This window comes from Prosopis cineraria, unplaced genomic scaffold (assembly GCF_029017545.1).
Source record: "Prosopis cineraria cultivar Desert tree isolate PC_DT_omini unplaced genomic scaffold, ASM2901754v1 PC9, whole genome shotgun sequence".
Classification (NCBI taxonomy): Eukaryota; Viridiplantae; Streptophyta; class Magnoliopsida; order Fabales; family Fabaceae; genus Prosopis; species Prosopis cineraria.
The window spans coordinates 18091776-18105701 of record NW_026555340.1 but is presented as its reverse complement, the minus strand read 5'-3'; the positions used below and the strand labels follow the sequence as shown (position 1 = coordinate 18105701).

The window sequence follows — 13926 nt, the reverse complement described above, 5'->3', positions numbered from 1 at the left end:
ATCAAGTGTCGCAACGAATGACAAGGAGAGGGAACTCTTTTCTCTGTACCATGTGTAGTGGTGCATTACACAAAGGCCATGATAGGAATTTGCTCACATATGACAGCAAACTGGGTCCAACTTTTGACTTGCACAACTTCCTGCTCTAGCATTCAATTGAGAATTTGAGATGATTTAAACACCCACTAAAAACTTATTCAGTAAACTAACTAATACCATAGGTTTTGCACAAAATTAATATCACATCACAATGTAACTACTTGAAACCACAATTTCACATATCATAGTTAAAGGGTAGAAGACTCATCCACAGCCAAATTTAAGCATGTATCGTCATAAAATACCTTTAAACATTATTTTACACTTGCAAAGTATTTAAGGCCCTTCAAAAGTCAATAACTAGGACATAAACCCCAGTTGGCAAAAAATGAACCAAAAAAAATTATAACAAACCATAATGCAAGTGTAACACAAAAAATTGTCCTAATTGGCAATACATATATGTTTGACAACACAAGTGAAGAAATAGAGGCCATTACAAAGTTCTCTATGTCACTTTTATGCCTAAAATGCCCTCAATGAAGGACAACACCAACATTTGGGGCAAATACGCACAATATAAGCTTAAAGACTCAATTAAATGCATAAACTAGGTCTTTGATAATATATGAAATGTATACAATTAATGATACTTATCACAACTTTACATCGGGAATTTTCTATTAAGAACTCGGTTCTTTAAGTTTCTTCTTGGAAATTAAGGTTCAAAGACAGTATCATGGAAGCTTATTTCTGTGTCAAACTAAATACGTCAAAGAGATCCTTTGTAGAGTTGGTATGGCTGGTCTGAAGGGAAATAAGACTCCTATAACAGTTGGTATCACTACAATATGCCACTATCACGAGACTAGAGAAAACTTTCTCAATCAACAAATTATGCCAAGTTCATGAAGACTCCTTCACTAGAACATTGGAAGGTTGTCAAACAGATTTTAAGGTATCTTTCTGGGACTATTACTCATGGTTTACAACTCAAACCATCAAAGGATAGAAGATTGATTACATACATTGATACGGATTGGGCCACAGTTTGCAATGACAGAAAGAGTGCTACTAGTTTGTGTGTGTATTTCTGTCATAGTCTTGACTCTTGGTCTTCTAAGAAACAATCCACTGTTGCTAGGTCTAGTACAGTGGTTGAATATAAAAGCATGTCTTCTGTTGTTGATAAAGTTTTATGGATCAAGTCGCTTCTCAAAAACCTAAAGGTGAAGTTTGTCAATGTGCCTCATGTTCTCAGTGATAAACAAGGAGTAATATACTGATCATGACAACTAATCCAACACTACATGCTAGAACTAAACATATTGAGCTGGATTTGCACTTTATCCGTGAACAAACCATCCGAAAAGAGATCGAAGTCTTCCATTTTCCAACGTCTGATGGGTTAACTAAACCACTTTCCAGTTCTTGATTTAAGGTTTTCAGGAGATCTTTGTGTTTGAGAACCCCTCAATCTGAGGGAGAATGTTAGAGAAGTAGTTACGTGGTTAGTCTGTTGTGACTTGTTTAGTTACATTAATTTGCACACGAGTATAGTTACTAGACTATCAGGTTATACATACTTTTACAAATTTCATTATAAAATATATAGCGAAATCATTTGGCCCATTCTTGTCTTTTCTTCTCTGTGTTCTCTATTTACTTAACAGATCAAAGAAAGTATAGCGAAACCAAGTTCGTCCCACAGGAAATTAAAAGTTATGAAATTTTAAGAATTCAGTTGACAAAGATTCAATTTTTAAGAATAAATTAACACTTAAAACAATTTGAGTAGCTAAAAGTTTCATTATCTCTTCAATCAATTATCTAGCTAATCAATCAAATACTCAAATCTTGATTAAATCAATTATGAGCCCAAAAAAACAATTGTCCATAAACCACTCTTATAAATCAATTTTATGCAAATTTCAATGTTCATTCAAACGCATCCGAAATCGGTTGAGCCTATGCATGCCTATGAAAAAGATTGAACAGAAGGATGTAATGTAATTCATTTATAAACAACATTTGATCCACCGACTTGACATTTCCTAAACAATAAATGGACGAGCCGACGAGCCGTGCACTCCACGGCGTCTAAAGATTGTACGGTTTTATCACATGATTTATTATTATAATAAAAGAAACAAATCTTAATTATCTCTTTTTATATACCTTTTCATAAAAAGCCAATTTAGTGTTACTATTTTCATGGCCACGTGACATTAATAAATTACACATATATACCTGTACAGTGTATGTCCAGCTGTTCACCGAACTAGCATTAGTCCATTATTAATTTAGTTAAAAAAATGGAGAACGAAATTTATACTTCTAAAATATACAAATGACAAATAAATATGATGAACATTGATAATTATTATGTAGTTCTTCGGGACTTTGTCTATTTTTATTTTTTTAACAAAATGACATATTTGCCTAATTTAAAATTTGGAAAAAGACAATTATCATTTTCTATTCAGCTGTTCACCAAATATAGCCACTTCTCAATCATAATTAATAACTTATGTCTGCATTTGACTGATAAATAAAAATGCCATAAATTAAAAGAACTTGTCATTTTTTAATTCCATAATAGCTCAAATATTGTAGTTACTGTTTTTGTTTTAAAAAAATTAGATTCGACTACTGATAAAAAAATTGTATAGCGAGGGAGGCACTTGACATTCACCATTTAGTTGTAGTCACTTCCCTAAACAAAATAGTCATTTCCTAATTGTGACTAGTCACTGAATTTTAGTATTTGGACTTGACTGCTAAAAAAGTTTCCAATCATAATAGTTGGTTTTTAGTAGTTGTACTTGATTGATAAGCAAAAATGGCAAAAAGGAACTTGTCCTTTTCCACCATTTTAATCAATATACACTACAAAAAAAAAAAATTGACTATTGTTGTTGAAAGTTTTTAGTGGTGACATCTCTTGTTGATTTCATCTATGGCAACAATAAAAGTAAGTGCTAAAAATATTCAATCAATGTCGCCATTGAAAGGAAAATTTGTCGTCATTGAAAGTTAGTCACTTCTAAAAGTTAAGAATTGATGGCAATAAAAGTTGCTATAGAAATCACACATCAGTGGCGACTATTTAGTCGCTGTTAAATGTTAAGAATCAGCATTGACCTTTGTTGCTATAGAAACTACCAATCAGCGGCGCCATTTCACTGTAACCATATGGTGCCATTTCACCCTCCCACTTCCATGTGGCATCACATCACTTGCCATGCGTCATTAGTGTTACCCTCCACGTGATGCCTTGTCACCTTTCCTATGTTACTCTTACTTCACGCCCCATGTCATCGTGTCATCAATTTATATTTTGATTTCACAAATTGCCTCCTCCAAGGTTTGAAGTTTAAATTCATGACCTCCTTCTTTTGTATTCTACCATGTTGTCATTGAGTTGGAATGAACCTGTAGTATATTATTACATAATTAAATATATATTATTAAACTAAACAAACACACATATATCTTAAATATTAAACATTATAAAATATCATTACTATCATTAAATACTTCAATTTAATTCTTTTAATTTATTGAGATTTCAAATTATATTATTTATTTTAAATTTTTTACTTCTTGAGTTATTGTATTATTTATTTTAATATTCATATTTATAACTTTAATATAAAAATATCTAAGAATAAATAATAAAAATATAGATGATTATACATTAGATCATAATTATTTATTTTTCTAGCTAATTTTATTTAAAATTTTATTTTTACTTTTAATTAACAATAACTATTAAGTAATGGAATTGACTTGTTTTTACATTACATTTTACTTTCTTAATTAGTTTTCATTTTTAAATTATAATTTTATAAGAAAATTATACACTCTATTATCTAATTTTTTTATATACTCATGTTGCAAAATAGCATCAAATGAAAAAAAAATATAACATCACATAAATCGATATATTTCATATATTGTAAAAGTTAAAAGTAAAATTTTAGAATATATCATTTATTTTATTTTCATCTTCCTCTTCCCTATAATTAGTCATTGAACTGGAAACATATAAATTAACATCAAGTTTTAAAGTTACCAGTATTAAATGTAGAATTTTAATTAAAAAATTAGATTAGAAAAATATCATTCTATAAATAAACAAATTTAACTACCATATATATAATTATTATAAACAAATACTGTTATTGTCTAAAATATCATTTTAATCAAAAAAACATTTGAAAATAGAGAGACTCATTACCACATTATATGCATTCTAAAATTAAAATATCAAATATTAGGTTTTTGCAATGAATTTATCACTTTACATAAGGGTGTGTATTGGTTAATTCAATTAGATTTAGTATTAATTAACCAAAACCAATGAACCAAACTAGCCTAAATAGTTAGATCGAATCAAACCAAACATTACTTGAGAACAAAAATTGACATAAAATAATATGGTTTGGCTTAATTATTTAGTCTAACTCATTAGCATTAAATAATATCTTAATCTTATCTTAAAATAATTTTATTATTTTAAAGTTATAATTTAGCCATAAAATATATTAAATGAAAACTCACCCATTACATTATTTTATATATTCAATAAAAAATTACAATAATATAATAAAATCAATTTCTTGAAGTGTTAAATATAAAATTAAACAAAAAATAAAAAATTATGATGATAATATTTAGTTATTATTAATTGTTACGAAAGTCAAACTTTCAATTATGACATTAGTCTCACTTTCTATGGCAAATCTAAATTGCCACTGATTGTAAACTTTCAGTGGTGACATACATTTGTCGTCACTAAAAGTTTGGCAATCAACAGTAACTTTTTAGTCACAACAGAAAGTGAAACTTTCAGTAATGATTTTGAATATCGCCACTAATTGTCAAACTTTTAACAGTAACTTTTCTTGTCATTGCAGATTGTTCATTTTCAATGACTTTTTAGAGTCATCGCCGGAAGTCTTTTCTTTTGTTTTTTTTTTTGGGTAGTGATAGCTACAACAAAGTAGTCACTAACATTTTAACCAGTATTTTTCAGTTTTAAATTTTAAATTGGGACAAATATATGTCAATTTGTAAAAATCACATTTCACAGGGCTTATTTTTCATTTGTATATTTGGAGAGGTAGAAACGTCGAGTTTAATCTTATAATGAATAGGAGAAATTATTAGAATTAGAATTAGAATTAGTGGGTAATACACAGTAATTTGTTATCCACTACACTTTTGGTCACCATTTATTATTACAATAAAAGAACCAAATATTATCTCTTTTCACATGATTATTTTCATAGAAAGCAATTAAAGCTAAAATACACCTTTATTCCTTTAACTTTGCCTAAGATTTTATTTAGATCTTTCATTTTATAAAATGTTTTTTCAATCCTTGAATTAACACTTACCTCGTTAGCTTCGTCAATAACAAAAAATTACATTAAAATTTTAAATATTTAATACAAAATAATTATTTGAACTAATTGCCTTGTTGGGATTGGAGGAATAAAAATGTACTTTATACAATTAAGGAATCAAACTGAAATCTTATATAAAATTAAAGAATTAAATATATACTTTAACCTTTGTCGATTGAGGAAATTACGTTGGAAGATTCTTTTTCCTATAATATAGTTGCAACTCTGCTTGAATTAGAATAAGTGGGCAATATAATATGATTTTTTACAAAAATAAAAAATAGAAAAGTATGTTCGAGGAAGTTCTTTTACGAATACTTCACAAAAACCAGCTGGCATTTGCCTTCGTGGTTCATACGTTGCTTGACATTGAGCCACTTAGCCTAGGCTCAAATGCTGGTAGATGAAAAAACTAATGAATATTTTAAAAAACAAACAATTTCTACTGCACACAATAAATATCCTGGTATAAATGGTCGAAAATTCATTATTTATCCCACTCATTTCATATTATATATGTATATATATAAGTTGATATAACTATCTGACTAGAAAAATTCAAGTATTGTTGGGTTCAAATTGAGTATAGTTCTCTCAAGAACATTTTCTATATTTACATTAATTTGAACTCGAGATCTGGGAACTTTGGGATTCATGATAATACATTTTTTACAGCTACCTCATATTCAATAATACCAAGTCAATTATTTTTTTTATCGCAGGAAAAATATAATTTTAACATTTATTATATTGATGGAATTATAACAATTTATTTTCATTATATTTTTACTCATAGATACAAATGACATTTTAAAATTACAACCTTTTTGTTCTTTTTTTTTTGTACATTAAAAATATAATATTACAATATAGATGGTTTAAGATTTGATTTGAAGTTTGAACAATGAGAATTTTTTCCCCTAATTATCAATACCTTACATTTTCTGTTTTGAAGTAAAAAAATGAAAGATAAAATTAAGTAGGCTTATAACCTGGATCAGATAGACTATTGATATGCATACAGAATGTTTGTCTAATGAAAACTAAAAGTTTGTATTTATATAATATATAAAGGTTCTCTATACTACATATGCCGCATTATATATCATTAATTTACCTTTAATCTTCTTTTCTTTATGTAAAAAAATTCAGATGAGTTGAGTCTTGATATCTCACTAAAACTAGGATATGTCACCAAACTCAAAGAACATTTTCAAATTATCAACCAACTAGGTTTTTATATTGACAATGGGATTTGAATCTCTGATCTTGTAGGTGATAAGTCTATCTACTAAACCAATCTTTATTGATTTACTTTTAAACTTCTATTTTCGATCACATAGCCCAAAAGATTGTCTTCATCAGTTTATTATTTTCATTCCTTCAAAAAATGAAATAATAATTCAAACCATGCATGCATCCATATTTCCATCATACGGGTAATCTAGATGACACATAAAAGAGTGGTGTTTGCCGGGAAATGTGGGGAGAAAATAAATTGGTAATAATAGCATAAGGATATTTACATTTTAACTCAAAACTTTAAAGGCAGTGCATTCTCATTTATTATATATAAGTTATTGAATCTAACTTTATCCAATATGAAATTTTCTATATGGACTCAAGTTAAGACTCTAACTCTGATAACACTTGCTAGAAATGTGGAAGGGTCACCCAAAAATGGGGAGATCAAGAGAACAAAAAGGACGCAAAAGAATACCACACTTTAACTCAATATTTTAAAACTTAAGTTTGTATCTCTTTCCTTTTTACTATAAATGAGTTATCAAACCCGGCTTTTTCTGATGTGGAACATCCAATGTCAACTCAAGTTCAAACATCAACCTAACATTTCAAAATCTACGTGGATATGGATTCAATTGTTCACATATTTTTTATTCATATATATATATATATATTAATTATAACTCAGCCACATTCATTTATGGCCTATAAATACACCACGAGAGGCAACCACAAAACGCAAACTAGTCGTCGTCATCATCATCATCATCATCTTCCTGTTCTTCTTCATTCCAGAATCATCAGATTTCATACGACATGATGTCGTCCAAGATCATGGCTTCCATTGCAGCAGCTTCAAGTGCCATGATCTCTCTGCAACCTTCATCCTCGGATGAGATCAACCCTTTCACTGCACCTGATGCAGTCATCTCCAATCACATCATCGGAATTCATGACTCTCAAGCTCCCAAATACGATGTTGATTCTCTTTTCAACGTTGTTTCCAACATTGTCAAGAACACTCATCTTGGCCAATCCCTTGATCTCAAGGTACGTATTGATTAATTTAAAGCCCTAACTATTTGTGTATAATCTCATTAATTATTAATCACTAATTTTGTCTCAATGGAAAACAAAATAGCTCATTAATTCTGTATGTAATTTTATTATTTATTTATTCATTCATTCATTTGTTTGTTTAACTCTTTCTTTTTTGCATTTATTTTGACAGCGTCCCAAAGCTGTTGAACTTATAGAAGACAGGATTCCACAGTCATGTTTTATGCCACCTTTCAGCACCCTCAAAGAAATTGCTTTCCTGGTCATTCGTCATCTCCTTATTCTTTATCTATATATATATATATATATATATATTAAATTAATAATTTATGTGAGTTAGATCCCAGAGACTTATCTCCTTATTCTATTCATCAACTTAATTTGAAGTTTTTGGTCTATGGAGCATCAAAACATAAAAAAAAAAAAACATATTCATATCTAATATGATACACACATGATACTCCATGACACGTATTATATATTTTACTATTTGTGTTACTATATTTTTTTATCAGATGATATGAAAACTTAAAAATCAATATGTTGGTTGATTATTATAAACAATATTTATATTATTTTGAAAATACTTGTTTCACTCAAGATACCTATACTTATCACCTAAAATATTGAATCACCCACATACAAACACATATATATAGATATTCTCGTACTCATATCTTAAATTTTTGAAAATTGCCATATTCAATGTATTTCGCCGTATCATATTGGACACAAACATGTGTTGATTCTTCTACTCAACAACACCAGAAAAAAAAAATTAGGTTGAATGAAAAAAAACTTAATACTAATAAACGGTCGGGGCCTTACAGATGACATGCAAGCCTTTCAGCCGATCTACGGCACACGAAACAGTAGTGGGGATTCTGGAGAAGCTTCGAAGCTATACATGGGATGCGAAGGCAGTGATAGCTCTCTGCGCTTTCGCGTCGGACTACGGCGATACTTGCCGGCTTTCTCTGATGGAACCGACGAAGGAAAACACACTTGAACTGCACATTTTCAGGCTTGGGGAAGAAAGCAAGCCTAGCCAAAGCAACCTAGACCTAATAAGCACCTTGATAGATATAACATTTAAGCTTATTGAAGGGATATTAACATTGGAAAAGATAATAGCTGATAACACGTACAGTCCAAGGGATGTCCCAACTTTATATGCTGCCCCTCGAGACCTTTACACTTATTGGGCAATCTTGGCCCTTCTTACTTGTGCGGATCGAAAGACTGATCTGTGAGTGATCCATTTTTCTTTCATCATTTTAATATGATTTCTTCTGGCGTAATTACTCTTATATGCTTAGCTTTATATACTTAAGGTTCTTATTTCTAATTAAACTCTTGCTATTAATAGTAACACACTATAGAATTCACTTGTTTTAATTTAATTGAATAAAAATATATCAAGTATATAAAACTAGTATATAAATCTTTCCCGGAAAAGTAAATAGACAAAGAAGGGAGGTGAGACCAAGCACTGGTGGATTTTTTTTTTAATGTATAATAAATTCATCTTAAGTATGCAAAGATGATATATTAATATGCAAGATGACGGATTCCTTTTAAATATATTAATGGAGTCAATACACAGTATTCTTTGTACGTAATTGTAGTTTTATGTTTGTCAAGTACGGTACTTTAATTTGTTTGCAAAAGAAACACATGATGAAGCGTGGGGCCCACTTAATTAATTAGGGTAGAAAAACACCAAAAGAGTAAAAAAAGAACAAAAGAAAAAGCGCTGGTCAAAACAAAGAAAAGAAAAGAAATGGCACAAAAATAAAAACGAAAAAAACAAAAACCTATTAATGTAAGCCTGGAGGGAGAGGGGCACTAAAAGGGACAAACCGGGTTCCTCATCTCGTGTTTTATTTCTCTCATAAATGACTATATTTTTCAAGTAGAAAATCTTGATTTTAATTTCCTAACTTTTGCCTCCTATAATTTTTATCTCATATATATATATATATAGATATATATATATATATATATAGATATATATATATATATATATTATGGGTATGTGGTTCCGGCCGGTTTTTTCTTTTTTTCTTTTTCCCTATTGTCTCCTTAAATGATTGGAAGAATCTAGAACTTTTTACATACCATTTTAAGAATGTTCTTAAATAAGGGTAAAAAATAAGTCAAATAATTAGGTTTAGGGTTGGCTAAATAGGTTGGGTCTACATTATGAGCCTTTAAGACTTCAAATAAGCTTGGCTTATATGTACTCTACCATTATGTTCTTTTATACTTTTTTATGAATCTATATCCCTTTACCTACATTTTAGAGCTTGTCATACTTCCCTTTATAAAATAAATAACATGGTGATAAAACATTTTATTGCATATTTATTTTTTATTATAATAAAAATTTTCTTACTATAGGCATCATACCAACTATCTTTTCAAATTATTTAATTTCCTTGGGTGTTGAAGTATATTGCATTGATCTAGGGATTGGAACGTCAAATCTGAAGTTGTTGGGAAGCTCAATCACGTTCTCATGAGATTGAATAAAGAAGTCACTGAGATTGAACAACACAAAGGTTTCATTTTTTTTTAATAAAAAGACAGCTTCTGTTCTGAGTTTTTCAAGTTTTAAATCCTAATTAATTATTTGAAACATTAATCAAATTAAGTTGACAGTACTAATTAACTGTACTTCTTTGAAATTTTCAGAAGCTGGCAATGATCGAACATGGCGATCACGAGTGCTTCTCTCTCCTTCTGGAATTGTGGAGCTTTTAAGGGCTTTGATCTTCCCCAGAGAAACTGTTGAGCTTGAAATCTTTGATAACACTTTACAACAAGTGGTCAGTTCTAATGGAAAAAAAGTTAAATTATTTCCTTCAATTGTAAATCTTCTTTTTACACATACAATGTCAATAATGGAACGTTCAAAAAAAGAAAGTTAATATCTGATAAGAACTCTAAACATCCAGATATTTGTTAAAACAATAACCTTACTCAGATATTAAACTTTTTAATGATCTTTCATTGATATTCTGGTCTTATTTATAAGATAGAAAAAAAATTTGATTCTATTTATAAATTACATTATTAAATTTTTGTAACAAAAATTTCCTTTTATCTCCTATTAAATGTTGGTGAGAAAAAAATATCATTAAACTATGCATATTTAACAAGGAAAAAATTGAAAACTTATTAAATTTTTAAATAGAATTAATAATTTTTAAGATTTTTTTTTATGATACATTCTAAAAGTGACTTTTAAATATAGGATCAAAGGAGTGTGTGCGCGCCAATAATGAATCAATAACTTTTACATTTTTATCTAACAAAAAATAAGACATAAGATAATTCCATTCTTGATATATATCAACCATATAATAGTAATAAACTAATTTAAATAATTTAAAGTTAATAAAGATTATTCTAATTAGTAAGGATTTGACCAATTTGAGAATACCTTCTTGAGTGAATATCTGTAGGTACCTTCATAAGTATTCTTTGAATCTAAAGACATGTAATAGTCCAAATTCATATAAACATTTTGCATCAAAATCGAATTCTTGTTAATTACTGATTGATCTTAATTATGTTTTTTTTTTTTGGCGGGCCAAACAGGTAAGCAACGATGTGCTGAAGACGAAGAATCTGTTACTGTTCATTTCTGGTCTGGACAACATAGAAAACGAGATTTCAGTTCTGAAATCTATCCACGAAGCATTGAAAAAGGACAGAGAGAAGCAAAAGCACGAGATTCTATGGATTCCTGTGGTGAACGACGAGACTGAAATAAGTGAAGAACAAGCAAAGTTCAAGCATGTGAAGTCAAGCATGCCATGGTACGTATTACAGAACTTGAAGGTGATAAAGGGAAAGAAGGTGGTAGAAGACGAGTGGCATTACCAGGGAAAGCCTATTGTGGTTGTGACAAACCCTAGAGGTGAAGTAATCCATAAGAATGCTCTTCATATGATCTTCATTTCAAAGATTGAAGCCTTCCCATTTCGACCTGAGGATGAAGGAAATCTCATTGCTCAATGGAACTGGTTTTGGAACGAAGCAACTAAGGTTCACCCAGAGATCAGAAAATGGGTGAGTTCTAATGTAGAGTTTGAATCTTTCTTTTTTGTTAGATTGAATATTCATGTAGTAGAGTCATGCACTTGAGGTCTCAATTTTTTATTCTATAAAGTTTACTGGGAAAATTACACTTAAATTCCCTGCAAAGTAATTAAATATCACGAGGTTCATTATTAGTTAACCTTCTGATATCATAGACACGGTCACACATAGTTAGTGGTCCATGCCCTTGCTATATATATATATATATATATATATAGAGAGAGAGAGAGAGAGAGAGTTGAATTAGATCTCAAGTCCTATTCATTATATACAGCGCCTAACCTTTTGGTTTGGTTCAAAAGAAAATTAGAGATCAAGAAGAGGAATTAAAAGAGAAATCTTCTAAAAATAGTAAAACAAATTTACTATTTTTAAAAGTTTTCCTTTCTAAGATCCCAACCAAGACTAGCTAAACCCTGTTTGGAATGAGAGAAAAATAGGAAGCGAAAAAACTATGAGAGAAAATAAGATAAAATTACATTTTCCTTCGCCCTAACACAATTTTTCCACTAGTGTTCTCCCTCTCTATGGGAAAATTAAGAGAAAATGAGGGAGAAAATGTCTTTTATCTTTCCTAATTTTCTCTTCTCACTATTTTCTTCCTATTACAAAGAAGGTAAAAGTCGAGCTAGCTGTTCATGACTCACTGGACAATGCAGGTTTATAGTAATATATATATATATATATATATATATATTTGATGTTGTTTTTTTTAATTTTATTTTCTTGTCTTTCCTACAAACTAATGAGCGATGCAAATTTTCTCAACATACAGATTTGGGATGATAAGTACGTTTTCTTCTATGGAGGGACTGATATTGGTGGGACCCAAAGGATTGGTACATTGATAGAAGCCATTAAAAAGGACCCTATCATCAAGCAAGCAGACGCGCCAATTGAGCATTTCAATCTCTCAAAGCTCGATCCAAACTCAACATCCAAGTTCTGGGACAACATCAGTCACTGTTTCCTAAGCCTAATTCAGAGAAACAATCACGAACAAGACCCGGTCCTTAAAGATATTCAGACGTTACTGTCGTACAAGAATGAAAAATCTTGGATTCTTCTAAGCAAAGGCGGGAAAGTTCTGGTTTTGGGGTATGATCCAGTGGTAACGAGTACATTGGAGAACTTTGATGAGTGGAGATTGAACGTGCAAGTTCTTCAAGGTTTTGGCAATGAATTCGTGAATTACTATAATCAGAACAAGCCTAGTGTCCCAGATCATTGTCTTCACTTTGAATTGAACAATATTCGAACGAGGATTCCGACGTCCATCACGTGCCCTGAACCATCTTGTCGGAAGAAGATCATGGAGATTGAAACTGTTTGCTATAAGTGTTGCCATGGGATCCATTATCAGAATCCATCGGAGAACTTGAACAGCAGTGAGACTCATGAGTCTCATGTTCTGAAATCCAAGTGGGCTGAATGATCATTGATCGATGAACTATATAGTTTGCCAATTGGCTGTATATAATAATAATAATGAATAAATTATATGCATGGTTATTGTGTGTGTGTGTGTGTGTGTACACGTACGTACGTACTTATTATTTGTTGTGAGTGACTATATATGTCGTGTACGTCATCTGTGTGTGGTTTAGTACGGATATTAAATAGATGATGATGCTTGAATGTTGTAATGCATATTATATTGTATGCTCCGATAGATAATATTGATGTAAAACTATTATATTTCTTCCGATTCTATTTATAAGTCATTTTTATCAACTTTATTAATACCAATACAACAAAAATACAAAAAATAAAATTTAGTAAAATTACAAACATAACATTCAAAAAGTAAATAAATTATATAATATTATTTTTATGTTTCTCTCTCTCTCTTACTTTTTAAGAGTGGTTTAGATATTTTATTTAAAACAAAATATCACAATCAACCCAATAATTTATAAAGTGAATTATTTTGTCCTTTTAAAAGATGCCTAATAAAGTGGACTAGAGGGGGTATGTTTTACTTTAGCATGTTTGAAATGATTTTGATTTTTAGCGATTATTTATAAACACACAAATAAACGGTGAAAACAAGTTTCTC

At 30.0% G+C, this 13926-nt stretch overlaps 1 protein-coding gene across 1 annotated transcript; it reads left to right on the top strand.

Annotated features, from left to right (window-relative positions):
• The first annotated feature begins 7470 nt into the window (after positions 1-7470).
• Positions 7471-13482, top strand: LOC129319623 (protein SIEVE ELEMENT OCCLUSION B-like). Its single transcript, XM_054964719.1, has 7 exons — positions 7471-7748; positions 7930-8019; positions 8588-9006; positions 10230-10321; positions 10455-10588; positions 11364-11837; positions 12643-13482. Exons 1-7 carry the CDS (start codon positions 7515-7517, stop codon positions 13300-13302), a joined length of 2103 nt encoding a protein of 700 aa, XP_054820694.1. The 5' UTR covers positions 7471-7514; the 3' UTR covers positions 13303-13482.
• The last annotated feature ends 444 nt before the right edge of the window (positions 13483-13926 follow it).